At 35.8% G+C, this 27,706-nt stretch overlaps 1 protein-coding gene across 1 annotated transcript; it reads left to right on the top strand.

The window, feature by feature from the left end:
* Window positions 1-915: 915 nt before the first annotated feature.
* Window positions 916-4,703, top strand: LOC149193934 (alpha-galactosidase-like). The gene is made up of 13 exons (XM_089407483.1): window positions 916-1,010; window positions 1,129-1,185; window positions 1,310-1,344; window positions 1,476-1,579; window positions 1,664-1,739; window positions 1,852-2,009; window positions 2,109-2,192; window positions 2,260-2,312; window positions 2,393-2,475; window positions 2,623-2,713; window positions 2,814-2,863; window positions 3,100-3,240; window positions 4,587-4,703. Exons 1-13 carry the CDS (start codon window positions 929-931, stop codon window positions 4,701-4,703), a joined length of 1,131 nt encoding a protein of 376 aa, XP_089263609.1. The 5' UTR covers window positions 916-928.
* Window positions 4,704-27,706: the final 23,003 nt, after the last annotated feature.

Here is a 27,706-nt window from a genome sequence, read left to right as displayed (position 1 = left end):
GGTTGCAATTCAAATGAAAATGGAAAAAGTGGATGCAGGGAAAGAGCAGTCAAGGATAATCACAGAGGAGCAAGAGCACGTGTATAATTGTTGAATGGTTATTCAATGTGCTCTGCCACCCTATGCTAGTTGTAATAGTACCATGACTGTTGCATGTATTATTGTTGCAAGTTGCATCATGTTGGCCTAAGTTAAGGGCCTCAGGAAACGTTCCCAAATCATGACATAACTATTAAATTGTATGAGGTCATTTGGACTTTCACTGGTCTCTTCTATGAAACTATCACTAGTCAGAGCAATTTATGCGCTAGTACAAACTCAAAATTATAGTAAACTTAAAAAAGTATTGACAGGTTATTAAAAATATTCCCCTTCTTTTGAAATATAAAAATTTAATCTAACCTTTGTAATTGACTAGTGGTTTTGATATTTTAAATTTTTTTGGAAGTGTAATTTTTTTTTAGCCCTTCTAGGAAGGGCCAGGAGCCCAAAGAAGGGCTAGGAAGGGTTCAATTTTGAACACTGCTCGTAGTGTGTAGGTGCTCCAGCATAATCTCAGGGTAAACATTCTGCCTCATCTCAGGGTAAACATTCTACCTCTCTTACTCCGTCTTCTAACCTGGGTAGTGCCTGTCTCTCTTACTGTGTCTTCTGACCTAGGTAGTGCCTCTAGCAGAGCAGGAACCAACGTACGCTTCCTATTCAAACACAAATCCTAACTTATGTCCTATGTTTAGTGCGCTGCTTGCCTGATCAACACCTTATTGATTCAGAAAGCATTAATTCTTCGTGCGGTGGTGTTTGAAATTTTAAGTTTCAGAGTGCTAGTTTATATCCCTGCTTTAGATTTGCACAAATTGTGTGAGTTCATAGCAATAGGATCACATCCTATATATATAGGATCAAAGAGACACTCACACATATATAGATGTGGCTGTGTTATCTATTAAGATGGAACAGTTGGAATCACTTCGGCTGCAACATTGATGAGAATATTATTCGTGGAACAGGTAGCTTGCTTATCTCCCTGGTAAACAGTGAGCTTTAGAATACTTTTGGGCACTTATATATAAAAGCAATCCAGTCAAAATATAATTTTCAATTCAATGCCATCGTTATCTGATACAGCTGATGCAATGGTTTCCACTGGATTATCCAAGATCGGATATGAATATGTGAATATAGGTAACAAATACTAATCGAGGTCCTCTTATGCTGTACATTATAGAAGGCATAAACATATACTCACAAATAATCCAGTTAGTAGTTCTATATTGTTAACCTTATGGTTGTGTTAATGGGCTATCAGATGACTGTTGGGGTGAGCTGAACCGAGATTCTCAGGTATTGCACTTGATTCAACAAAACAGAGATGATAGATTATAACGTTTTTTCACTCGTTTTAGTCTTGTGTAAGTTCTTTAGTTGGAGCCCAGATTGTTGATGAATTGAAAACTGGGCTTATGTATTGTCAGGGTAATATGGTTGCTAAAGCCTCTACATTTCCTTCAGGCATAAAGGCTCTAGCAAACTATGTTCACTCCAAAGGACTCAAGCTTGGAATATATTCTGATGCTGGGTCAGTGTACATGAATGCTAGTTGATCAATCAAAACCCTTCTTTATATATCAATTGTCTAATTCTTTCTGGAATATTTGGTAAGATCCAATACATGCAGTAAAACCATGCCAGGTTCCCTTGGATACGAGGAACAAGATGCTCAAACATTTGCTTCATGGGTAGCTTGCTCTCTATATATTTTGTAATATTCTTGATCCATTTTTCTTAAATCATGACACCGTTGCACTATTGATAAAAAAATAGCTTTTTTTTTTGTGAATTAATGTTCAGGGGATAGACTATTTGAAATATGATAACTGCTTGAATGGTGGCATAAATTCTCAGGACAGGTACATATTATTTTTGTTATATTTCATCATCAAGCTTTTCATAATAAGTGATGCTTTTAGCAAGATAGACCGCCCTATATTCTATTCAATGTGTGAATGGTATGATGCATTTGTAAACAATAATTTATGTGTTTAATCAAGAGCAAGATTTTGTCTCCAAGTCAGATGTTATAAGAAGCTCATATTTTGATTATGCAGGGGTGACCACAATCCTGCAACATGGGCGTCCAAGATTGCAAACAATTGGAGAACTATAGTAGACATTGAAGACAGTTGGGAAAGGTAATAGACTGCATACATTCATGATCAGAGTTGCAAGAGTACTCTGACTGTAAATTTTTTCTCCCAGCATCACGTCTAATGCCGACAAAAATGCTTATGCAGGGCTTAGTGGATGGAATGGTAAATGGACCTTTTATTGTTAATATCTCCATGATAGATTATTTACAAGTTGCACTTTGTAGTTGGTCGTTGCCTACCAGATCCGTACATGTTGGAGGTTGGAAATGGCAATATGAGCAGTGTGGAATACCAGTCACACTTCATCATATGGGCTTTAATGAAGGTAAAAATGGGCCAAGTGTAAATTTGACAAACAAAATTGTAAAAAGAAGAAAGAAAAACAGAGTATCTCTCTAAATATAAAATGTCAAATTCCAACAGTTTTTACTGTCTATCTCATGATTTTAGTTGATAAGCTTTTACCGTGCAGGCACCCCTGCTGATTGGATATGTTATAAGGTCTGTAACCCTAGAAACTCTAGAGATTCTAAGCAACAGTGAAGTGATTAATGTCAATCAAGGTCAGATTCACAAAATCATTTGTAACAAGGGTTTTTCACGCCACGTTTCAGAGATTACTTTGGATTAATTGTTTTCTCCCACATTTTTCGATTTGTGTAGATCCATTAGGGGTTCAAGGGAAGAAAGTCAGCAAGCAAGGAGACCTTGAGGTATGAAGTTTTTGTATGTAGAATATTTTGCTTCTGTAAAAATTAATTGAGTCTCAGAATTTTATAGTTTTAAAACTCTGTACTGGATGCACCATGTATAATAAGATTATGTAGAATGTTTGTAAAGTTTCAAAATCTGTATACTCAATCTCGTGTCTTCTCTGGCATTCTATCTGGCACCTTAATTTTGACGTAGTTTTCCTCAGTATCTATTTGTATCATATAAATGATTGCAGGTATGGGCTAGGCCACTGTCCAACAACGAAGTTGCTGTAATACTATGGAACAGAAGTGGTTCTCAAGCCTCTATAACCGCTAAATGGGTAGACATTGGTCTTCCCTCGGACGCTACTGTTAAAGCTAGAGACTTGTGGGTTGTATGACTACTTCCCATTCCTTTGCATTATATTTCTCTTTACACAGGCAAAATCATTACCATAATTACCACATAGAAATTTGTGTTTTAGGAATCAACAAACATTTTGTATGTAGGGTTTCACATAGTTTGTGGAGTACCGAGCCAGCTACCTAAGACAGCAGGGCACAAACCTCTTTTCTGATGCACTAACTCGATGCAGAGATCAAACCTTCATCTGCCCTAACACACAATCCTCTAATCAACAGTTCCGAGGACTTCTAAAACCTTGATCCCTATAATTTACAGTGTGTGCAAGTATGTCAATCGGAGCTTTTAGAATCTTTGTAACTAGCTTGAGTTTTGCCCAGAAATCGCTAGTGTATAAGGCGAATATGTCACTAAGAGTTGTTTATGGTAGCGTTGTGTGGCATTCGTCTTTCGAAGTACTAGAGTGTTTTATTAATAGATCTAAAGGATCTTGTAACGTTTTGTAACGTTTTTCGTTCATGCTTGTGCATTGAAACAGAGTGGCATTTTCTTATGTCACCCGACTGTAACCTGTTTGTATTATTGCTTGTCAAAACATATATTTGTTGGCTTATCATGAGTTGAGAGTATCATATATATGTGCCCAAAAAGTTCAATGAAAACATGCTCTAAGTTTCCTGGTTTACTTTAAAAATCACTTTCATAAGCTTTATGAAGAAACAGAGTATAGCCAGACTCGAAGATACAAGACTAATTTGGAAGTACGCACTTGAAATGATTTACATCTTCGTATACCTGTAGCTTCATTTTAGGAATCGATTATAAAGAGACCGATTGCAGGTTTGTTTGCATGGACTTGTTATTATAAATTGCTTTGTCTTCTATGCAGATTTGATCCAAAAGGAATTCATGTACGATTTCAATCCCTGTACAGAAATTTGATAAGTATATATGTGTCTCTCAAACTTTTGAGATCGATTTACTTCTGCTTGTGAATACAAAGCTTTATACATTAAAACAATATTTATATCGTAGTGGAAATCCAACTTATCCTCCAGCTTTTGAATGTCTACTAATTTGACATTTGTGCTCACAGCCTTAAAAAGCAGATTGGCTCGATCATGGGGATATGGCACAGGTAGAGTTTTTTTCATAATTATCCTCCATCAACGTTGAATGCATTGTGTTTGTTAATTACATAATTAATAAATGACTTGACTCAAAGTGCGAGAGTCTTAGAGCATCAATAAGTATATATTCTATATGCAATAATTCCTATATCAAAAAAATAAATTTTGATGAAGTTTATTATATTCCTACCTGTCACTATCATTTGTTTGAAACTGATATTTGTCACTATTGGCTCTTGTGATGCAGCTGAAGACGATTGTCTTTCAACCTGAAAGGGAGGCTCTTGTGATGCAGCTGAAGGCTGCCCTTCAACCTGAAAGGGAGGCTCTTGTGATGCAGCTGAAGGCGGTTGTGGTGTTTTAAGTTGAAGGGGAGGCTCTCGTGATGCTGCTGAAGGCACCTGTTGTCTTTCAAGCTGAAGGGGAGGCTCTTGTGATGCTGTAGGTCTGACTTTCAAGTTCTTGTTGGCTAGGTCTAATAAACCGTAGCTACGCTCAATAGCCTTATATGTTGGAGAAGCCTTCTAGGTTGGAGAAGAGCTAGTTCTTGTTGCCACTTAAAGCGAGTTGACCATAGCTAGCAGTAGCCAGTTCTTGTTGCCACTTATAGCCAGTTGATCATAGCTAGTAGTAGGTATTGCCAGCCAGAAGGACATGTATCCAATCTGGGCAAATTGGGCAGGCAACTGGATGGCCGCCCGTAGCAGAGGGTTCAACGATCACACAACTGTCACGAGGGTATGCCACCTAGATTGAAAAGGTGGCAAACGGTGGCAGGCATACGACAGAAGCCTTCTGCGGACGGACATGTAAAAGGCAGTGGCCACTTACGTGTATGTGTAAACAAGTAGTGAACATTGTTGTTTTGAAGCGGGAGTGATTTAAAGCTAGCCTCATGGATATAACATTTAATGTTTTTAACTAATACAAGTATTAATACACTTTTTTCCTAATGTGAAGCAAATTTCCAACCAAGAGAAAATATAGTCTTATTGTTTTGGCCTCCTGCCTCGGGAAGAGGCCAAATAAGACTATAAAAGTTATTCATGTAAACAAAGTTTAGTTATTGGAAATAATAATTAGTTATTGGTAGTAATAAGCAGCTTAAATTAATGATAAATGTCGCATTTGATTACTATAGTCCAGCCATGCTAGATGGTAGGGACTAATCACTATAGTCCCATGTCATTGTCAAATGGCAGGGACTAATAATGTTACTAACTCCTTTATTTACTTATTAATTGAAATTCTTTTTTTTTAAATTTCTTTCAACATTAGTTTTATAATTTGTATTGATACTTTATCCATCATCGAAATAAATGTCACTAAGTCCATGGGCTTTGGATTGACGGTGAATGGGTGCACTATTAATGGGTGCACTATTAAGACACTCCTTGTGATAGGTCACTCGTTCAAATCCCCGTGGGTATTTATCTACCAAATAAATAAATAAATAGATGTTACTAAATATTTTCAACTGAAAATTATATGGTATTTAAAATTCCTTTAATATTATTTGTTTCCATTTCTAAATAATGTAACTAACTCCTTTATTTACCTATTAAATGCAATTCCTTTTTTTAATTTCTCTCAACATTAGTTTTATATTAGAATGGGATGGTAGCTTATTCTTGTAGATTTGTTTTTTTAGTAGTATGTTATGGATATGGTAGTTCATTTGTTTTTTAGTAGTATGTTATGGATATGGTAGTTCATCTATTGAGAATGGTTGTCATCTAGCATTTGTGTTGTCACACCAGACTTTTCCATGGATGTTGGGTATTATTTATAGTGATACTTGTTGATGTCTAGTTTGATAAAAAAAAAAATGTTATAGTTTGTTTTGTTAAATTTTATTTCTTAGATTTAATTGTCACACAAGGCTTTTCCATGGATGTTTTGGTCATCATTTATAGTGATAATTGTTGATGTCTAGTTTGATAAAAAAATTAATATGTTATAATTTGTTTTTTTTGGTTCTATTTTTCAAATTTAATCGACAATAGATCATAAAGTTAGAAGTTTGTTTTCAATAGTTTCTTTAATGTTAAGAAAGTAAATGTTCTGTAATTTTATTTTACTTTATTTATTTTTAAGTTATTTTTAATAACTTAATATGAAAACGATTAAGAGTTTATGAATTATTATGAATTTAAAAATTAGTTAGAAAATGCATTATGCATGTTGAAAATTTGGCGAGAAAGTCTTAATTTTGATTTTTTCCTTAATTAAAATTGAGAAAATTTGAATTTTTACATGAGCAGATAATTTGGAGGAGTTAACTGAGGTGACATAGCACTTGTCACTTAGTTAAGAACACTCAATTTAATTTGAGTTAATGAGTTGAGGTTCAATTTACTTGTGTGGATTCCTCAAAACTAAGAGTCTAGCTTAGTTAATTCGAGTTAGGGACATGAAGTTCAATTGTGTGCAGCGGGTTTCTAAATTTTAGGAGCCTAGGTTGAGTTAATTTTAGTTGTACCAATTTAATTGAGTTATGGCCAATTAAACTATTTCTAGTTGTTGGAGGAACTAGTGAAAGGTCAAGTTGTCAAAGTGGAACTTTAGCCACACTTAATGATCATCCAGATAATTAATTAATCAACCTAAATTAGCTCATGCATGTAAAGAATTCGAGTTACCCAGTTGAGATGGAGATTCCAAGGCAATGTACTATTAGTTGTAGACTATTATGAAGTGTACAAATGGTGCATGTAGTCAAAGGAAGACCCTAGAAGAATTGTGCAGTCGAGATGAGGGAATTTCCTAATTAATTGGGGCTTCATTCCCATAGGAACAACACAAGGAAATAGGAGCTTGGAAACGCTTGAAATTAACTAAGTGTTGGTCCAAATTGAGTTAGTCAGGTAGACAGATAGACTATACACTTGTAGGGTGTGCTCAGGCTAAGCATTGTATTTTTTCTCTATTCTCTGATTAATGCAATACATATAGTAAGGGGTTTTGAGTAGTTTTTTTCCCCTAGATAAATCTTTGTGCATGTGTGTTGTTTCCTTTAGCATGCCAATGATTATCTTTTAGATGGTGAATTAATTTTCACAGATCAGTAGAGTAGCTTCAAGTCTTCTGATTTAGCAAATTTCATGAGCAATATTGAATCTACACAATAATATCTACATGTTATTAGAGTTGGAATCAATGTAGAGGAGAGATTTCAAAGTTGTCATTACAAGATATTCAAATTTGAAGACCAGTGTTGTAGGTTTTCCTTAGGACTGTGAAGATAACATTCAATGGACTCAAGCTTGAGTATGCCTTGGAAGGCACCTCAAACTTTGTTACATGGAAGGTGTGCATGGAGGCAATAATGGATGATAATGGGTTGCTATAATACATCAAGATAGATGTAGAAAAATCCCAAACATCTGATGCCCATAACCTTGCTCAGTGGAAGAAGGATGTGGCCAAAGCAAGGAGAATAATATTGGAGGGAGTTCAGGATCATATTGCCTCGAATCTCCATTGAAAATGCACTTCGTTCGCAATGTGGAAAGCACTGACATAATTGTTCGAGAACAATAATGACCACGGAAAGATAGCACTCAAATACAAGCTTCGAAGTATCAAGACGCAAAATAATGACTCAATTCCGCAGTACGCGAGCAATTTATATAGTGTCGTGATGAACTTGGAGGGATCAATGCTAATTTCCTTGAAGAATGCTTTGTAGCTCTAGCCCTTTTGGGACTTCACAAGAGTTGGCATAACTATCAAGATTTGGTAAATGGTAGAGAGAAACTACAAAGTTTGGAGCAATTATGGTTTGATCTAGTGCAGGAAGAAATAAGGTGGAATACCTGAGATGGGGCCTCTTCCAAAGAAGAGGAAGAAGAATTTGGATTAGTCAGCAAGGGAAAGAAGGCCAAGGGGAAGAAGTCACAAGGTGAGGCTCATTCCAGCCAAGAGGGAAAGAAAAAAGACTTGTCCAAAATCGAGTGCCTTCACTGTCATGAAATCTGGCACTATGCCACAAAGCTTCTACACAGAGAGGCAAGCAAGAAGGAGCCTGCAGTAGAAGCAGTAGGTGAAGCTTTGGATTCACAGTTCGAGCTTGACTTCACTATCATCACATGAATGGAGAGCACAATGATGGGGAGCATGTGGTATTTGGAGAGTGGTGCCTTGTTCCACATGATGGGGAATAAAGAATTTTTCAATGACTTGGAGGAGAAAGATGTTAGGCCCCTATACTACTAGTGTAACCCCTTATTGTTATTAGTATAACCCACTTATTATATTGATGTAACCATGTAGTGCCCATATTGTTACTATTGTGCCCCATAGAAGCCCACTATTGTTATTATTGTGCCCTTACATTATTATTGTTATGTCGGCTCTGATTATGTTATAACCCCTTAGACTCCTATATATAGAAAGGAGGTCTTTTCATTTGTATCATCCAAGAATTGTTCATTTCTATAATGTAAAGGAGGTTGCCCCCTCGAAGAGGCTGAATTATAAGGCGTTGATTTATCTTTTCTATCTTTTCTTGAGCTGGTTTCATAACATTTGGTATCAGAGCTTTGGATTCTAGGGTTTCGCTGCTCCAAACAGGTCATCTTGGAATTTTCGCTATAACTTTTTTTCTGTGACGTTTCAGAAGTCGCAAAAAAAACCCATTTGAGAAGAAATCGCGCTGAACCTTGGGTCCGAATTTCAGAGATTTTCGCGTGATATTTGCGGAGATATGATCTGAGGAAGTTGGTCTTTTTGCAGACTCCTGAATTACATTCAAAACAGGTGACCTGGGGAAAATCGTCATAACTTTCTTTCTGAGCATCGGATTGAAATTTCGTAAGAAGTTACAGAAAGAGGACGGACTGTAGTTTTTTTTATATATTTTTTAGATTCAAAGGTTGAAACAGTGACTCGTGGCACGTCGTACAAGTTCGCTCTACTGAACTAGTCTAAAAGCAAGTCACTGTGGGAGATTTCACATAACTCTTTCTTGGAGAATCCAATTTGGATCAGACTGGTGGCATTGGAAAGAGGACAGAGAGGGCTACTACAGGTCACAATTTCAGAACTTAAAGATCTGAAAGTACAGAGTTATAGTCGTTTCAAGGTAGAGATCCTAAAATCAAGAAAAAGCAAGATGAGGAAGTTTGATGGCAAGGATCCGGTAAATTGGATACTTCAGATGGAGCAATATTTTGATATACATGGTGTACAACTGTTACAAAAGGTATGTATTGCATCTTCATATTTAGAACCAGATCAATTTTTATGGTACAAAGGGCTTTGTTCTCGTAAACAACTTGTTACGTGGTCAATTTTCATGGAGGAAATGATAACACATTATGAGGATACAAAGAGCAACACCTTCTTTAGAGCAACACCACAACAATTGGAAAGAGTAAAAGGGCTTTGTGACAAAGTGGAAAGCAAAACTATGGAAACCAGGAAGTGTACCCCTCACAACTATAAAGATGGAAGTGTTGTTTCTCCTAGCCTTCCACAACCTACAAGGGTTACACCACAACAATTGGAAGAAAAAAGAGAAAAAAGGGCTTTGTTACAATTGTGATAGCAAATGCACTAAAGGTCATAAGTGTGCTAGGAAGAAATTATTTTACATAGAATATGAAGAGGAGGAAGAAAAGGATCAAGAAACAACAAAAGAAGAAGATATACGCCAGGACCCCACCGCAGAGAAAGAAGAAATGAATCAGACCATATCTTGTAAAGCATTGGCAAGAATTACCACTCCTCAAACTCTCAAGATAGAAGGACATATCAAGAAGAAAAAGGTGCAAGAAGTGAAAGATCACATCGAGAAAGAAGAAATGAATCCAACCATATCTTGTAATTCATTGTTCGAAATTACCACTCCTCAAACTATCAAGATAAAAGGACATATAAAGAAGAAAAATGTTCAAGAAGTGAAAGATCACATCGAGCATCAACAACAAGTTCTCCAACTTTTAAAGGATAACGCCACTTCGGTGCAAAATCAAACGAAACAACAGGCACTTAAAAAATGGCGACCTTACCGAATGGGAATACTCTTCAAGGATGAGGATGTGGAAGCATTGTTATGTGCTATTTATATTATCCAACCAGATTGGATAAATGAAGCAAGGGATGAATGGAAGAAGGACGAAGAACTATGGCCACTTATTCAAAAGTTGCAAAAGATCCCAATTCAAACAATATTGCCAGAAATTAAAGAGGAAGGAAAAATCATATTGGAACCTGGAGCAGTCACAGAAACAAGAACCCGACAGCTACGAAATCGATCAATTTCAGAGTATCTCATCAAGTGGAAGAACTTACCCGCTAAATATTCCACATGGGAGGACAATAATTTTATACAGAAGCATCAAGAACTACTTAAGCGTTGAGGACAACACTTTTTGAAGGAGAGGGGCATGTTAGGCCCCTATACTACTAGTGTAACCCCTTATTGTTATTAGTATAACCCACTTATTATATTGATGTAACCATGTAGTGCCCATATTGTTACTATTGTGCCCCATAGAAGCCCACTATTGTTATTATTGTGCCCTTACATTATTATTGTTATGTCGGCTTTGATTATGTTATAACCCCTTAGACTCCTATATATAGAAAGGAGGTCTTTTCATTTGTATCATCCAAGAATTGTTCATTTATGTAATGTAAAGGAGGTTGCCCCCTCGAAGAGGCTGAATTCTAAGGCGTTGATCTATCTTTTCTATCTTTTCTTGAGCTAGTTTCATAACAAAAGATCTCCTAATGAACATTGAGTTTGGAGAAGAAAAAAAATATAGTGCGATTGGGATTGGTATTGTCACCTTTCAGAGGAGTTGGGCTCCCCTCTTAGGGTTAAGGATGTGATGTTTGTTCTGGGTCTAAAGAAGAATCTTGTTTTTTTTGCATTTTTGGAAGACCGTGACTACGATGTGATCTTCAGCAAAGGAAAGGCATTCTTGAGACACATAGCCATGGGGAAATTGAAGTATATTAGGGTTCCAGTCAAGAACCTGTATGAACTTGAGGTAGAAGATGCACACAAAACCTTAAGGAGCAAGGAAAATACTATATATTTGGTAATTGAGAGGGAGCATGTTAGACCTCTCAACATGTAGCCTCAGGAAGTTTTGGAGTAGCCACAAATGGAGAAGAAGACAAGAGGAAAAGTGGAGAGGTCCACTCAAGAAGAGACCTCTAGTAGGGAGAGCGTTCAAGCCAAGTGGGAAGAGGAAGCACATTCAGCTACACCTCCAGGAGTGAGGCGGAGCCATGTAGATCCTTAGTCCAAGAGTTGGAGAAATTTGGGTAGGGTCCATTGAGGAATTTTCCTCATGCATCATTACCTTGCTACGGGGGCCCATAATATTCTATAGCAGGAGGGTTAGTGTCACTCAGATACTAAGGAGTGCAGAGGAGTGTTGATAGTAGATCAGGATGCTCAGTAGAAGAGTTAGTAGCAACACACTTTTCCTAGTAGATAGTTGAAGACAAAGTTAATTCTGTTTGTTTTTAGATGCTTCTCAGTTACAGATGTTAGAGTTGCAACAACAACAGTGAGAGTTGGTACATGCAATGCATTCCATAGGTGCAAGGTTGGGGTAATTGATAATCCATTTCTTGCTGAGAGGGAGTGTTGAAAATGCAGCAAGAAAGACTCAATTTTGATTTTTTCCTTAATTCAAATTGAGAAAAATTGAATTTCCACATTAGCAGACAACTTGGAGGAGTTAAGTGAGGTGGCATAACATTTTCACTCAATTAAGAACACTCAATTCGAGTTAATGAGTTGAGGTTCAATTTAATTGTGTATATTCCTAAAACATAGGAGCTTAGCTCAGTTAATTCAAGTTGGGGACATTAAGTCGAGTTTTGTGCAGTGGGTTCCTAAATTTTAGGATCCTAGGTTGAGTTAATTTCAGTTGTACCATTTTAATTCAGTTAAATTTAGTTATGGTCAGTTAAACTAGTTCTAATTATTTAAGGAACTAGTGGAAGGTCAAGCTATCAAAGTGGAACTTCAACCACACTCAGTGATCATCCAAACAACTAATTAATCAACCTGAATTAGCTTATGAATGTAGACAATTCGAGTTACCAAGTTGAGATGGAGATTCCAAGGCAGTGTACTATCACTTGTAAACTATTTTGAAGTGTACATATGGTGCATGCAGTTAAAGGAAGAACCTAGAATAATTGTGCAATCTAGATGAGGGAATTTCCTAATTAATAGGGGCCTAATTCCTAGAGGAACAATGCAAGGAAATAGGAACTTGGGAAGGCTTGAAATTAGCTAATTGTTGGGCCAAGTTTAGTCAGTCATGCAAAGGGATAGACTATACACTTGCAGGGTGTGCTCAAGATTGAGCAAACATTGTATTTCTTCTCTATTTTGTGATTAATGCAATATAGATAGTAAGGGGCTTTGAGTAGTTGATTTCCCCTAGATAAATCTATGTTCATGTATGATGTTTCCTTTTGCATGTCAATGTTTCTTGTTTTAGATGGTGAATTAAATTAAGCAAATCAATAGAGTAGCTTCAAGTCTTGTGATTTAGCAAATTTCATGAGTAGTGTTGAATCTACATATTAAATTCTATAATTTCTACAATGTATATACATTGGTGTAAGTTCATGCTTTCCTTTCATGACATATTATTTGCAATGGAAATATAAAATAGACAAACAATCATTCAATAAGAAAAATTATTAGATTCACATGCAATTTATTAAAATAAAATGCACTAAAATAAGACATAAGAATTTGAATAACATTTTCAAATATCTAACATTTATTTATAAGAAAATTATATCTCATAAAAAAATACCATTCATTTAAAATTTAAAAATAACATTCTTTTAGAATGTGTCTATTGTATTTTTTTCTAAAACATAATGCATATGTTTATTTTAAGATTTTTCTAAAACATAATGCATATGTTTATTTTAAGATTTGATATCAAAATGATTTTTTTTTAACAATTTTTTTCTAAAACATAATGCATATCTTTACTTTAATATTTGATATAAAAATGATTTTTTTTAACAAGTTTTGATAATTGTAGGTAATAATGGATTCTTATGCGTCACTTTTTTCCATATCTATTAATGTTAATTTTACATATTTTTAAAATTAACAAGGGAGCCACTGCCGTGGCGGTAGTCCCTGCAGGAGAGAGTTTTTACAGCGCCAAGCCAGGTGCAAGCACTGGGGTTTCAAGTGCAAGTGCCAGAATTGATGGCTACAAGGTCTGGTCAACAACCTATCGATGTGGATCTTCCAGCATGCGCAGAATTCGCAGAGCTTGCTTTAGAGGCAGAGAGGTTCATTGGGAGATCCCAGCTATCTGAAGAAGAGAATAACTGGATTCGTGCATCTTTTATGTCTTCATACCTGACAGGAGCACAGTCCAAATGCTTCGCTCCCATCATCTTCAATAGCTGCCATCCTTTAAAGCTTATGGTGGCCATTCAAAGCACTGATCCCTCGGACTTTCGAAATTTCAACCTGGCAATGTGGCTGTTGAAGAACTGTGAACCTTGTGCAGGGGATGAAAATGAAGCATTAATTAGGCAGTACGTATCTGAGCAGGTGAGAGAGGCATGCATCAGTGTGTTTGGTAGACACTCTGAAGATGCTTTCCAAGCGCTTGTCCTCCATTATATAAACGAACAGGCCGAAGAAATTGTCACTGTCGTCAAGTATGTACACGGAGTACTGTAAAGGACACCACCCTTTTCCCGGCCACTTCGGGGTCATATTCGATTTGCAAGACGTTTGGCATAGGCGTATTTTGTTTGAAACGTTCTAAGTGATTAGTTAAATCGTGATATAGGATAGGATATGATACCACACGTTGTTGTTAGAATGACTGTTGTGCATGTTTAATGCCACTACATGTGGGATATAGGTTATTAGAATCTGACTGTTGTGCATAGTATATAGGCCTTCAAATTTGATGGTCTGCGTACCACATCCAACAATAGGGCCAATATTACTCACCATTCAAAGATACCAAACAGAAATACACTATTTGTACCTGTGATGATATAATTCCAGGATACGAAGGACGTAGCATGTATTTAATTTTGAAATAGAACGATCCAGACATTTCTGACTTTACTTAGGTAATTCAGACTTTTACTAAATAGCTATGTTAGTTATATATATGTTATCATTATGTTTAAATTACTATTATTATTATACTCTATTCCAATTTGTTATGATATTTGTAATGTTCAGTTTTGTTGTTGATATTATGATTAAATGGTATCACAAGTCCAAACAGAGTAATATACACGGTTAACGTTTCTTTTATATGATGTAAATGCTTGAAACATTAATTTTATTCTTCCTTGCCAATCGCCAATGCTCTAAGACTAATTTAATGTGTCTGATACTCATTTCGCCACATTATTCTTCATTAGCAATTCCACAAAATGCTATTTTTAATTAGCAGATGTTGGTGAATGAGGAAATATTAAATTTGAAGTTTGGAGGAGATATTTTGAGAAGTCTCGAGACAAAAGAGATCATATGTACAAAACGGTGAGACAAAAAAAATTACACTTCATCTTACAGTCAATAATTCCCTGGTCGACTGATATCGTACGGAGGTTGAATGACAAATAAGGGTGAAAACAATTGCCTTCGTTTATTAAAAAAAAACCTGAAATTGTTTCAACTTTCGCAAAATTATACACTGGAAGAAGCTTCACAACTTGTTTGGCTCTATTGACTTCACATGTTGCTAATTATAAATTATATTACTATACAATTTATTGATAAATACGTATCAGAATTAATAAAAATTAGAAACGTGGTGGACATAACTTTTGGAAAAATGGTTCGCGCTTCTGGCGTTAAGGTGATCTGTCAACCACTCGTCCACAGTGAAATACATCAACATGCATGTTTACCAGATGTCACCAACACAGTTCGAACAGAGTTCAACATTTGTTCATCTTACCTCATGGCGTGGACACTTGCGGTGGAGTTGAAGGCTTGATACCAATTGTCTTCTGTGCAAAAATCTTGTGACTGGTATTCTTCCGACCTCCTTTGAAGATTGAGTAGAAGTGATTAAAGGAAAACTTCATAATAGTGCGGCCTTATTGTCTAATCTCTGTAGTCATGAATATTCATCCTGGGAGGCCTTCTATCTGAAACATTTGGCATTGCATTCTCCAGAATTGCAAATTCACGAAGTCTTGAAATTGATCACTGAAATTTCAGCCAAGGGCAACTTCTGATCTCGGTCATGACCATGTACGACAGTGAGGGTTTTTCTTGTTAAGACATTGTGATCACCTTAAAGCAGCAATTTATCTTGAAGTCCAAAATTCTGAGCATAAGGACCTAATTACATTAACCTCTCTGGCAATCTTTAGGGAATATATATATTTATTCCTGTACATGCATCAATTTTTGTGTAGAGTTGACCTCTGGGCATCAACAAAGCAATAAAATTGTTGCTTGTGGTTTGAAGCTTGAATCAGCAGTGGCTACTTGAAGATCAGCATCACTGTTGACAAGGATCCTGGTATCATTTGGGATTGCACACCTTAGATAGGAGTAACTTAACACATGTATGTTTTAATGATCTGAATCATGCTTCTTATGCCTTAGATATTAATGCTTGGAGCTATGGGATATACATTCCTCCTTACCATAATTACTCCTGCATTAATGCAGTTTTATTACAGATTGATTACTTTTACTGCATATTTGAAGTTCAAAAATCTTGGTGTTATGGGAAAAACTTGGAATAAACTTCAAACCAACTAAATCTGAGAAGTATAACATGAGGGACAACGACTTCTTTTTCTTTATATCTGCTTCTTCATGTGGTCTGGTTTTGCCACTTGTTTTATTGCAAGAATCCTGGATGCTGTTTGATTTGTGTCCTCAATCTGTGGTTCAGACCTTGATTTCGATGCTTCTGGGATGCGTACGAATCACGAAGATGAAACCCTAGTCAGATTGACTTTTCGGATTTTATTACTATTTTGTTGATTTTTAGTTGTTCTTAATGAACAGTTCTGTGAAATGCAGGTGGGAACAGCCTGCTGAAGGGAAACAGTTCGATGTTGCTGCTTCTTCCTTACTTTTGTAGCACTAGAATGTGTAAGTGGCATTTTAAGTTTCTTGCATTCCATAGAGGATTTAAAAGAAAGAAAAATTTCCCAAACTCCAAAATAATTCTACAGAAACATGCAATTTACCGAGCAACAAGAGTTTGATACTCCAACATGGCTGTCTGACAGAAACCAAATAATGGAATGCGCAGCGCCATTTTTTGAATCTTGCATTACACAGAGGATTTAAAAGAAATAAACCTACCTCCATTATAGTTCTAAAGAATTATGCAATTTACAAAATAGAATGTGCAGGCGCCATTTTTGGTTTCTTGCATTACACAGAGGATTTAAAAGAAATGAACCCTACCTCCATTATAGTTCTAAAGAATCATGCAATTTACATAATAGAATGTGCAGGTGCCATTTTTTATTTCTTGCATTACATAGAGGATTTAAAAGAAATAAACCTACCTTCATTATAGTTCTAAAGAATCATGCAATTTACAGAAAACATCATGCAATTTACTAAAAAGAATTGGCAATGCTATTTATATTTAATTTAGATCATACACACAACAGGCACAGAGAAAATTTTATATTACCTGGGCCTGCATCGCGGGAAACAGTGCCTGTGACGACGAATATGCCTGCCCCAACTGAAGCTCCGATTCCCATCAATATGAGATCGTACACTCCCAACCGTCTGACCAGACCCCCGGCTTCCTCTGTTCTGGCCTCATCTGATGACTTGTGTATTTCAAATTTTCTGAGCCAGGATCGCCCATCCATCCTTTTCTGCATCTCCTGAATCATCTTGATATCAAATCAGTCGTCAATATCTATGTTTGCAAAATGGAGCTGCTCCTCAAAAGTATGTTGGGTTGGACTCTCTGCAAAAACATTTAAATTAGTTTCACTGCCGTGAAGAGAGTGTACTCCTTCCATTGTTAGTTTCAAACATTTGGCACTTGCAACATGCAGGACACTGCATGCATGGCACGGAGAACAAGCCCTGAAAGAACTTAGGATAAATTAAGTTGTGCGCACATTGGGCCAAGTGAGGCGGGCAATAAGAGGGTAAACTGAAAACTTTGGTTAAAGTTTTCTGGCGAACAAAGTGCCCAGCATAAAGTTTGGTTAAACAGTGAATAACCCGCAGAAATTGATGGTCAACGTGCAATTTAATAGCCAGTCAACGCCTTATCAAACGCTATAGTCCCTGCTATGCCGAAAACAGGGACTAATAAGGTTAGTAATTTCATCAAATAATATAGTGTTCAAATTATTTTTCCATATTTATTATTGTTAATTTTACAATTTTTAAAATTAGTAAGGTTAGTAATTTCATGAAATAATGTAGTGTTCAAATCGTGTTTGAGGTTGTAGCATAGTTAAACAATCCTTCTTTATGTTCTTTTATTATCTAAGTCTCCGTATCGAGCATATAAATTATTTTATAAATATAAAAAAATTACACCATAAATGAAAGACCAGCACATTTTCTAATTATGATATATGTATAATAAAAATCAATTAAAAAATAAAAATAAAAGATTTTTTTTCTTAAAATAACGTATGCTTAAAATATAAATCTCTATAAATATGTTTAGTTTTATCGACCATGCTTATTTGTATTATATTTAAAAGTATGGTTGGAAACAAAGATGAGAACACGGAGTTGGAAAAGTAAATGTGTTTTTTGTTTATACAACATGAGTTATCAATTTTTTTATTCCAAAGCTACAAAAAAAAATTAACTTATCCAACATGGAGAGGAAAAGAGGTATTTTTGTCCATTTTTTTCAATTTACAAGAATGTGAACACATTAAAAATGTGCATGCATAAACAACATACACACATTCTTATTACAAATATTCATAATTTTACAAAACTTCCATCATTTTTAAAATTAATATCTATTTTAAAACCAATGTTTCATAAGGAAATTTGTAAATTAGCATCTGTGTTTTTCTCCGAGGCATAGTCTTATTATTTCTATTCTCTTTGTGCAAAATGACCAAATGGTCCCTAGAATACACTTGGTTTCAAAGGCCACATAGGGAGGGCATGTATCATGGTTGGTTTCTTTGTTCATAACACTTAAGGCCAAGAAGGTTTTGTTTCCAATTTAATCCTTGTTTTCCTTTTCAACCATGGTCTAGATCCCTAGACTCATCACTACGGACCAAAGCCAATTAAGAGTAGCCATATCCTATATCCCACTTAAAGGAATCATGTGTTGGTATGAGGAATCCTTCAAGGCTATTGAGCATAAGAAGATTCAACAATATCCTTAAGCACTTTTTTGCCTCGACCATGTTCAAGGCTCTATGACCCATCCTCAACCTTTAAAAGCCATAATGGAATCCATATCTAACATTGATGTTGAAGACCCCCTAGAGAGGGTTTTTGTTGTATGTGTTGTTTGTGGCAATTGAGCATTAGAAGAAGTATTTAGGGTGTAATGCCTAAGTATTTTTTTTCCCTAACTGTGATAGTCCTCAAGCTCTAAAAGACCTTCTTTTAGGTCACAATAATCCCATTTTGCACTCAACCATTTTTAGACGTAGAAGACCATTCTACTATACAAAACTACTCATGTCTTTCCTATCCAACCCAGATGCTAATTATTTGTGGTGTGGATTTAACACAAATTCTTATTAATGATTTTTTTTGTTTAATCATGACACTTGTATCACTCTAGTAGGCTAAAAGTACTATACAAGGATCTCATGTGGTCATTCGAGGATCCAATCTGCACTATAGCAATAGAAACTTTATCCTCAAAAGGAATTTTTCATGGATATTGAGTCTAACAAGTGTCATTTATGGAAAAAAATGAATTATTCCCCTCTCGTGACTTTGGGCATACCTCTAAACATATTCTTAATGCACGAGGAAGTTTGTGATTGTGTACATTACATCCTTGGAGGCAACTGTTCAACAAGAGAGCTCATATGTGGAGGTTTAATAACTCTCCATGGAACTTGATTCTGAGAAACATGGTCTATGTTTAAGGGATCTTATTTTCCTACCTTCACTATGGTCATGCGTCTCACACCTATCCATGATGTCAAAGACTTGATAATTATTGCTATGTTCAACTTGGATTTCAAGGAATCCATAGAGAGGGTTCATGTGCCATGGTTTGTAAGTGTTATGATTCTTGAGCTTGATAATTTTGAATAGGTATTAAGGCTATTGTGACCTCCTTGTCCCTATTTATGCCTTGACACTTATTAGAGACTCTTAATCTTAGGAAACTTATATAAGGTCCTAACGAAATAGTTTTTATTCTTTCATGACGGTCAAGGACATGTAAACCATCCATGCAACTACGTAGTGGTATGAGAGCATGCTCATTGTGTTTGAGCTATAGAAGCTATTTTTAGGGATTAATGACATTGCTTCCTAAACTTAAAAAAAGAAAAGGGAATAAGGATGTTGTTTCTCTCCACCAAACAATGATAACGACTTGAGTGTTTTGTCTCCCTAGCATGATATGGTCAAGGTCTGGAAACCCGTCTAGCTTGTGTTAATATCTTAAAGGCATATATATTCAAGTCTTATGAATGACCTCAAAACCATGGCTCATGTCACTAGGTCTAGGGTTTTTTCAAGGTGTTAGAGATTAAGAAGGTTAAACTGGGGGTTAATGCCATTATTTTTTTCCTTTTTGGTCATGTGGCATGGCCCATATAATTTTCTACTACATATAACCTACCTATAACAAATGTATCCCACTCATAGGTTTATAAAGAACCCCTGGAAAGCATTGATACATTGGTGTAGTGACTTTCTCATGGTGCTTAAGCCAAGGAATATTCAATAATATATTAATGCATTTGTTTTCCTTATTCAACCATGTCCAAGGCCTTGTAACCCATCCTTGGCATGCAATTTATCCTAATGGAATTGACATCCATCCTTAATGCTAGACACCCCCTATATATGGTTTGAGTTATGGTTTGTAGGTGTTGTTCATGGCAATTGAACTTGGGAAGTGATATCTAGGGCCTAAGGCATAAGTGTTTTCATTCGATAACTATAGTGCTAGAGCTTCGAAAGTCCTTCATTAGGGCCTAAGCACTTAATTTCCCTCTTTACCATGTTTACACCTCAAAATTTTTTTTTACTGCTTAAAGCATATTCGTGGATTTTGTATCCCACTAAAATGCTAAGGAACCCCAAGTGTGGTTTGGAGAATGATTCAAGGTGGGGGGAAAAGATATGTTTTCATCCGTGGAATGTTTCTTGTCTTATTCAATATGGAACTTGTACCCTTATGGTAGACCAAAGTTATTGTACAAGGCTCTTGTGTGGTCACTGAAGGAGAAACTCACCATTATAGCTATGTATGTTTTGTGGTTAGTATGCATTATTCATGGTGATTGAGACTATAAACGTAATTTAGGGTATAATATCCATTACTATCCTCTCATGAACTTGGAAATACCTCTAGACACATAATGAATGCACACTAAACATTGTGGGACATAGAAAATCCTTGGAGGTGATTATTAACCAAGAGAGGTCAAATGTGGAGGTTTGGGGACTCATCCATGGTGTTTAAGGATGTGAAGAAAGGTATAGGGCTAAAGGGTATTCTTTTACTCCTTAAAAATATTGTCATAAACCAAATACCCATCCACGATGCCTAATACATGAATATCATAACCACATTCAACTTCGATGTTAGGGAATCTCTATAGATGGATTGTGTCATTTCTTTTAGGTCTTGTTCACAATGCTTGAGATTATGAATATTTTATAGAGATTATGTCATTCCCATTAACTATGATCATTCTTAGATAATTATTTGAGTTCTTATTTAAGGATCTTGATATTGAAAAACTTTAATAAGGTTAGGCCTACAATACTAGATTTAGTTCTTTGATGATGGTCAAGGCCCCACAAGCCAATCTCCTATGTGGTGGTTTAAGGACATGTTAATTGAACTTGAGATATATAATATATGTTTAAGGCTTAACGATGTTTTTTCCCTATCCTAACCAATGACAAGGCCCTAGTGGTGTTGTTTCCCCTACCACAACTATGGTCAAGGCCTTGAGACCTACACACTTGCATGAATGTTGACTGCACCGAGATTCAAATCTCAAGGAAAAAACACCCTAATAAGGGATCATGTCACTATGTTTATGGTTTATCCATATTCCTTGGGCTTGAGAAGCTTAATTTATGGATTAAGATCATTTTTTTATCCTTGATCATCTAGCATAATCTACACCCATTTCTAGTGCACAAAACCTACCCATGCCACCTATATCCCACTCAAAGGCCTAGAAAGAACCACCAAAAGGGACTCATTTATTGGCACAAGGAATTTTTCATGCCTCTTAATATTATGAATATTTAACAATATCCCAAGGAACTTGTTTTCCTTTATCTTTCATATTCAAGGCCCTATGACCCATCCTGAATATGTAAAATATCTTAGTGAAATCCATATCCAACCTTGATACTAAATACACCTCAAAGAAGGTGTTTTTGTGGTTTTGTGGGTGTTGTTCATGGCAATTGATCTTAACAAGTCATATATAGGTCCCAAATCCTAAGTCTTGAGGATGCGTTTTTAACCTCCTCGGGTAATGACAAACCCTTAGGATGTTTTTCCTTTGACATTGTTGGAATTGTTAGGATGGTATATGGCATCATCCTATTCACATTGATGACAACTTGATGCATTTTTGTGTTAGCATTAATTGTAGTGTGTTAACTCTATGCATGGATGAGATAAGGGGGAGTATGCTTTCTTTGAAGGCGTTTCTACCCTAGGAGAACTACTCAATTTATCTTGGAAATGGCATAGATGGATAGAGATTGGAAAGACCTTTTCAATGGTGTGAAACACTCTAAAAAAACATCTAATGGATTAAAAAGTATAGAAGAGCAAATTTTAGGTCAATAACATAGGGTTCTGGGCTTCAAGGTTCCTTATACACTTTATTTTTTGTTAAATATTTATTTTTTAAACATCCACGGGCCCCACAGTGGCATCAACATACACATGGAAAAACCATACCCAATCTTAAGAGATATCACACTTTGATTGGTAGGACTCAATAGTTATGTGGGCCTTGACACATCACAACTGAGATTTAATCCTGACAGTTCACAAGATGGACTCATATAGAACGTGTTGGGGTTTTAAGGCCTGAGAGACAACGAACTCTCTGTCTAGTGTCGTAACATTATTTCAACAGAGAATTACCATCTTAATTCTTAATATTATTAACAAAGGAATTCATGAAAAAAGCAAGTCCAGGACCGCCCTCACCTTTGTATAATGACATGACACAAGATAATGTGGACCAATGATGCTGTGGCACATGACACTATCCCCTTGGTCAAATTTTATGAATAGTTCAATGATGTAGTATCATCGGTGGCATGATGATGCTAGTAGATGATGTGGCACTCCATGCATGCGACATGTGACATCCATATTTAAATTTTGGGTATCCATTTGGTATCTTCACCTTTTCCCATCATAGTTGGTTCACATTTTTATCAAAAGAGAAGGGTCGATAGAAATACCTCAGGATGGAGAATAATCCATTATTTGTTGTGAAGATTCATTTCTTCCACTATTATTTGTTGTGAAGATTCATTTCTTCCACTATGACTTGGAAGGTGTTGAAGTGGTTTATGAATGAAAAAGTCTGAGAGACAGAGCCCAGTATATGGAAAAGGGAGCATGTCAATTGTTGGTAATGTTGTTTTCCTGGATTGGTAGAAGACTAAGGCAAGATTTAAGCGACTAAGACAAGAGGTTGGTAGACATAGTTCATCAAATAGGGAAAGGGTTAGCATTTAACGACCTTGCCTAGCAAAGGAAAGCACACCCAAGGACTGGTTAAGCGATGGTTTTTTAGTGTAAAGTGTTTTGGGGCTTCCATCTGAGTGGGTGTCTGATTGGAGGTTTTTGCCTTCCACAAGTTCGTGCTTACAAGAAATCCAAGAAGTTGGTGCTGCTTGTAAGCTAATCAAGTTTCTACAAATAAGGGAGTTAAGGCTTCCTAATAGTGGTTGATAGAAAAACATTGTAAAGGGAGTTGGTGCTTCTTGTGAGTGGTGGTTCACAAATATAGATGTAAATAAAGTAGGATCTCATATTTTACATTATAAAAACTCATTTGGTGGTTTTTCCCTTTTGGTTTTCCATGTTGAACCTCTATTTTATTTTGTGTATGCTACTCATGGTGTTGTTGTATGTTCATATGCTAATCTCCTTTATTGATTTACATGTTATGATCGTGGTTAATCACATGAATGATTTCCAATACTGAATGAATATATAAATTGGCATTAAAAGTAAAATTATTGTTCATACTGATTCACCCCCCACCCCCCCCTCGATATTGGTATTGTTTCCAAGAATTGGTATCAGAGTGGGTTCCTTCAGGGACAACTTAACTTCTTGAAGGTAGATCAAAAATAAACATGGCTAATCAATAATGGCTAACACTAGGAGGATTACCACTTTTGAATGGGCCAGAGTATGTTCTCTCAAAGGTAGAATGGGAGCATAGTTAATGGATGCTGATTTAGATGTTTGGTTGTTTGTAGAATATGGAGAGAAGAATGAACATAATGAAGAAGCCAAAAGGATTATCTTGGGAGGCCTAACAGATCCAGATTATGATAAAGTGAGACTTAGCGTGAAAACCAAATATATGCTAGAAAAATTGCATCATATATATGGAGATAATCACAAATCCCAAGAGAATTTTTTAGAACCTTTCTACTCAAGTAGAAAATCAAATCCTGAAGAAGATGATGTTGGTGATGAGAAGAAGAAAAGAAGGAAGAGGAAGAAGAAAGAATCCTAGAAGGAAAATTCTCATAAGATTGAAGATCTTCCTCCCAGTGCAAAAGCCACTTCTCATCACTCCAAATATGAAGGATAATCAGAAGAGAGGCGACGATGTTTAGAAGTTAAGCTATTGGTTAGTGATGTATGCAAAGAAATAGGTCATTTATCATCTAGATGTTCATATGCCTCCTTTGAGGAGAGTGATATTCATACATCTAGTACATATTGTGATGAAATAACAACTTTTATGTCAATCGCTGACAAGTAAACCTCTCAAGAAGAGGAAAGTACATATCAAGAAGAAATGTAAGAATCGCTGGTAGTGATGAGGAAGGGATACTTCTTAGGCTCAAGGAAGAATCCTTAGGTACAAAGAGGGATATAGATCTTGCTTGTGATTCTTTTTGCATATTTAATAGTGAAGTAAAATATATAGATGAGAGGATCTATATTAGAATGAAGCTCAACTCTTCCTTTTAAGAGATCAAGGAGCTTTTAGAAGAAAATCTTGAGAAAAAGGAGCAGTTGCAAGAATATGAACTTGAGAATGAAAAGTTGATCAAAACAAATGTTGATCTTAATGGTAAACAAGGGGAAGTCAACAGATTAAATGAAATGTTGACAAATTAGTTGAATGAGAAAGAATCTCACTGTGAAAGACTAGAAGCTAAAGTAGTCTTCTTAAGACATGATTTAGAAAATGGTAATAATCAGTTGTCTTAATATCATAAGATAAAAAGGGACATGAAGATCGTGGATGAGGTTCTCAACAAGAAAAGACTTCCTTTAACCAAGGTTGGTTTAGGCCTCAGTGAAGAATTAAGCTCTAAGAAAGTAGGAGGGAGAGAAATGGCTAGCCAAGATGATGCAACTAAAGTTACTGACAATAAAAAGGGAAAAGAAGTTGTTGGAAAACTGCAATAGAAGAATAAAAAACATTAGAAAATGTAATTTAATATGGATGATCTCCATAAGACGTAGCACTAGCAAGGAAATGGAGTTGTAAATCAACAACATAAAAGAGAAAGAAACAATGTAATCAAGGAGTAGAAAATAATTGCTTATGGAAGAAATTCGAACAACACTGGAAGATGCATAAATAACCAACATAAGTCCATTGTCCCTTAAGGACAATATCATCAAAGGAGAAATTCTCCCAATTATTAAAGTGGGTTTAATGGTTATTTTTTTTCTTGCAACAATCTCGGTCATAAGGCCATTGAACATAAATTGCATGCAAGAAAACAAAAAGTATTGGGTAGCAGTGACCCAAGAATGCATAAGGTGCCCAAAAATGAACATGGTAGGAACAATAGGACTTTACATGGATATTGTTAAGAATAACAATCCTTTTCCCCATTTTTGTATCATATTGAATGATACAATAGTGGAAGATTTTAGCATAAGGAAATAAAATGTAGATATGAGAAGAGAAGGTTTTTCTCACAAAGCGTACAAAAAAAGAGAAGAAACCTAACCATTAAATATGAGAAGAAATAAAAGACTAGAGGAATTTGATTTTTCTCTCAATCCACTATGTAAAAGCAATGTGCAAATTGGAAAAAGGAATCAATAAATCTCTGATCTTTTGCTTAAGAAAAATTAGGGTAAAAATTCCTCTATTTAAGTTGTGGACCCCTCTATGAGTATTAGTGCAATATACGTAGGCCTCACGTAAGTAAAAACAACAATAGTCCAAATAATTCTTCTTTTCAATCTAGTTGGAAAGGAACAAACAAGATCTGGAAAAATAAAGAGCAAATACGGAAGAAGTGATTTCAAGTCTTATACAGTAAATACAAATCCCAAAGTAGGACTAGTAAGGAGTTGGTAGGAGACCATCCTATAAAGACTCAGTCAACCAGGATATGGAAGAAAGAGAAGGAAAATATACTCCTAGGGAGTAGATCATCAGTTTATCTTCAATAAAAGAAGAGAATGGCTTCAAGTGAAGCCAAATAAACCAGATGTAGGGATAAAAAAGGGAAGATATATAGACGCGTGTCTAAATGTTGGAGGTATGATTGAATCCCTTTGTTGAGTACATAGCAGCATTTAATGTTTCATGATGAATATGGGATGCAGCATAATTCCAAGGTACTAAAGGGACTAAAGTTAAAATAAGGTCCTCTAGATTAGTCCCCAAGAAAAAACAAGAAGGTAGACACAAATCTATCAAAAAGGGAGAGCATAAGATTAAGGGAGTTGCATTTCTAATAGAATCAGGAAACATTCTTTGGTATCATGAAGAGTGGGTTTATCTAGTAAGAAGGATTTGCATTCTTGTATGCAGTAATATTATTTGATTTAAATTGTAGATTTGTTTATGTCTAACATTCATGAGTTCATGAAAACAAGTAGTTTGCTCTACATGTTCCTGGTTACCATTTGGAATTGCTATGTCAAATGGTAGTTCTTGGTTCAGTTGGAGTAACCTTGCATTTTGTGGACATCTCTTTTTGAGGAGAAGCCATGTGATTTTTATTGCAGCATTATCTATTTGGCATCAAATCATTAGTACTATTGGTGTTATTTAAGAGACAATCCCTGGTTCTAGAAGTGATATCTCAAGGGAAGAAGAGTTGATGATGGCTAGTATGAGTGAGCACAGTCACTCAAGTAGAAGCAATAGTGAAAAACCAAGCCAAAATGCATCACTAATAATTGGTATTGGTATGAGTGAAAATACCACTTACAGTATGGACTAGTACAAAGATGCATTGGCAAAAGATAGGTCCAACAACCATCCATTATCTAGAACTAGATGAGTAGTAGAAAGATATAGTATATGTTTAGGGGGATAATATCACATATATCTATTTCTGTAGGGTGGAGTAGTAGCTACAAGTGATGGCATCCTTCATGTGCATTATCCATGAGATATCGTCCCTTGGAGAATGCACATAAGGAAATAAATTAATGTATCCTTTTGGCATTGGTGTCAAAGGGGGGGAGAAGGCCATCAAACATCAACCATTGATGGGGAGAGAAAGATATCATCCACAGAGTAGAAAGAGACATCCTTTAATTTATCATGTTGAGTGGTCACCAATTAGGAGTTTCCATCAATGCCAAAGGCGGGTATTTTTGGCATTGTTAGTATGGAAGATGACGTAAATGTGTTGGAATTGATGTCAAATTGATGAATTGGAGTCTTTTCATTGATGATAGTATGTTTGATTTGTGTACGGATGATATAAGGGAGAGAATGTAGGATTTGAAGGAATTTCTTTCCTAGGAGGTCTCTTTAATTTCTCTTGGAAATGGAACAAATGGATAGGGATTGGAAAGACCTTTCCAATGGTGTTTGGCACTATGAAAAAAACCTCTTGGGTCAAAATTTTATGCCAGTCAAAGTTCAAAAACTAAATGGTCAACAATACAAGGATCTAGGCCTCAAGGTTCCTTAGAAACTGTATTTTTTGTTAAATATTTCTTTGTTAAACAACCACATGTTGATGTTTTATATAGAAGA

Source organism: Pinus tabuliformis, chromosome 2_2 (assembly GCF_031772625.1).
Source record: "Pinus tabuliformis cultivar Carrire ecotype Pingquan chromosome 2_2, CPIR1, whole genome shotgun sequence".
Taxonomy (NCBI): Eukaryota; Viridiplantae; Streptophyta; class Pinopsida; order Pinales; family Pinaceae; genus Pinus; species Pinus tabuliformis.
Note: the sequence above shows the minus strand (reverse complement) of the source record. Positions and strands in the feature narration are given on the sequence as shown.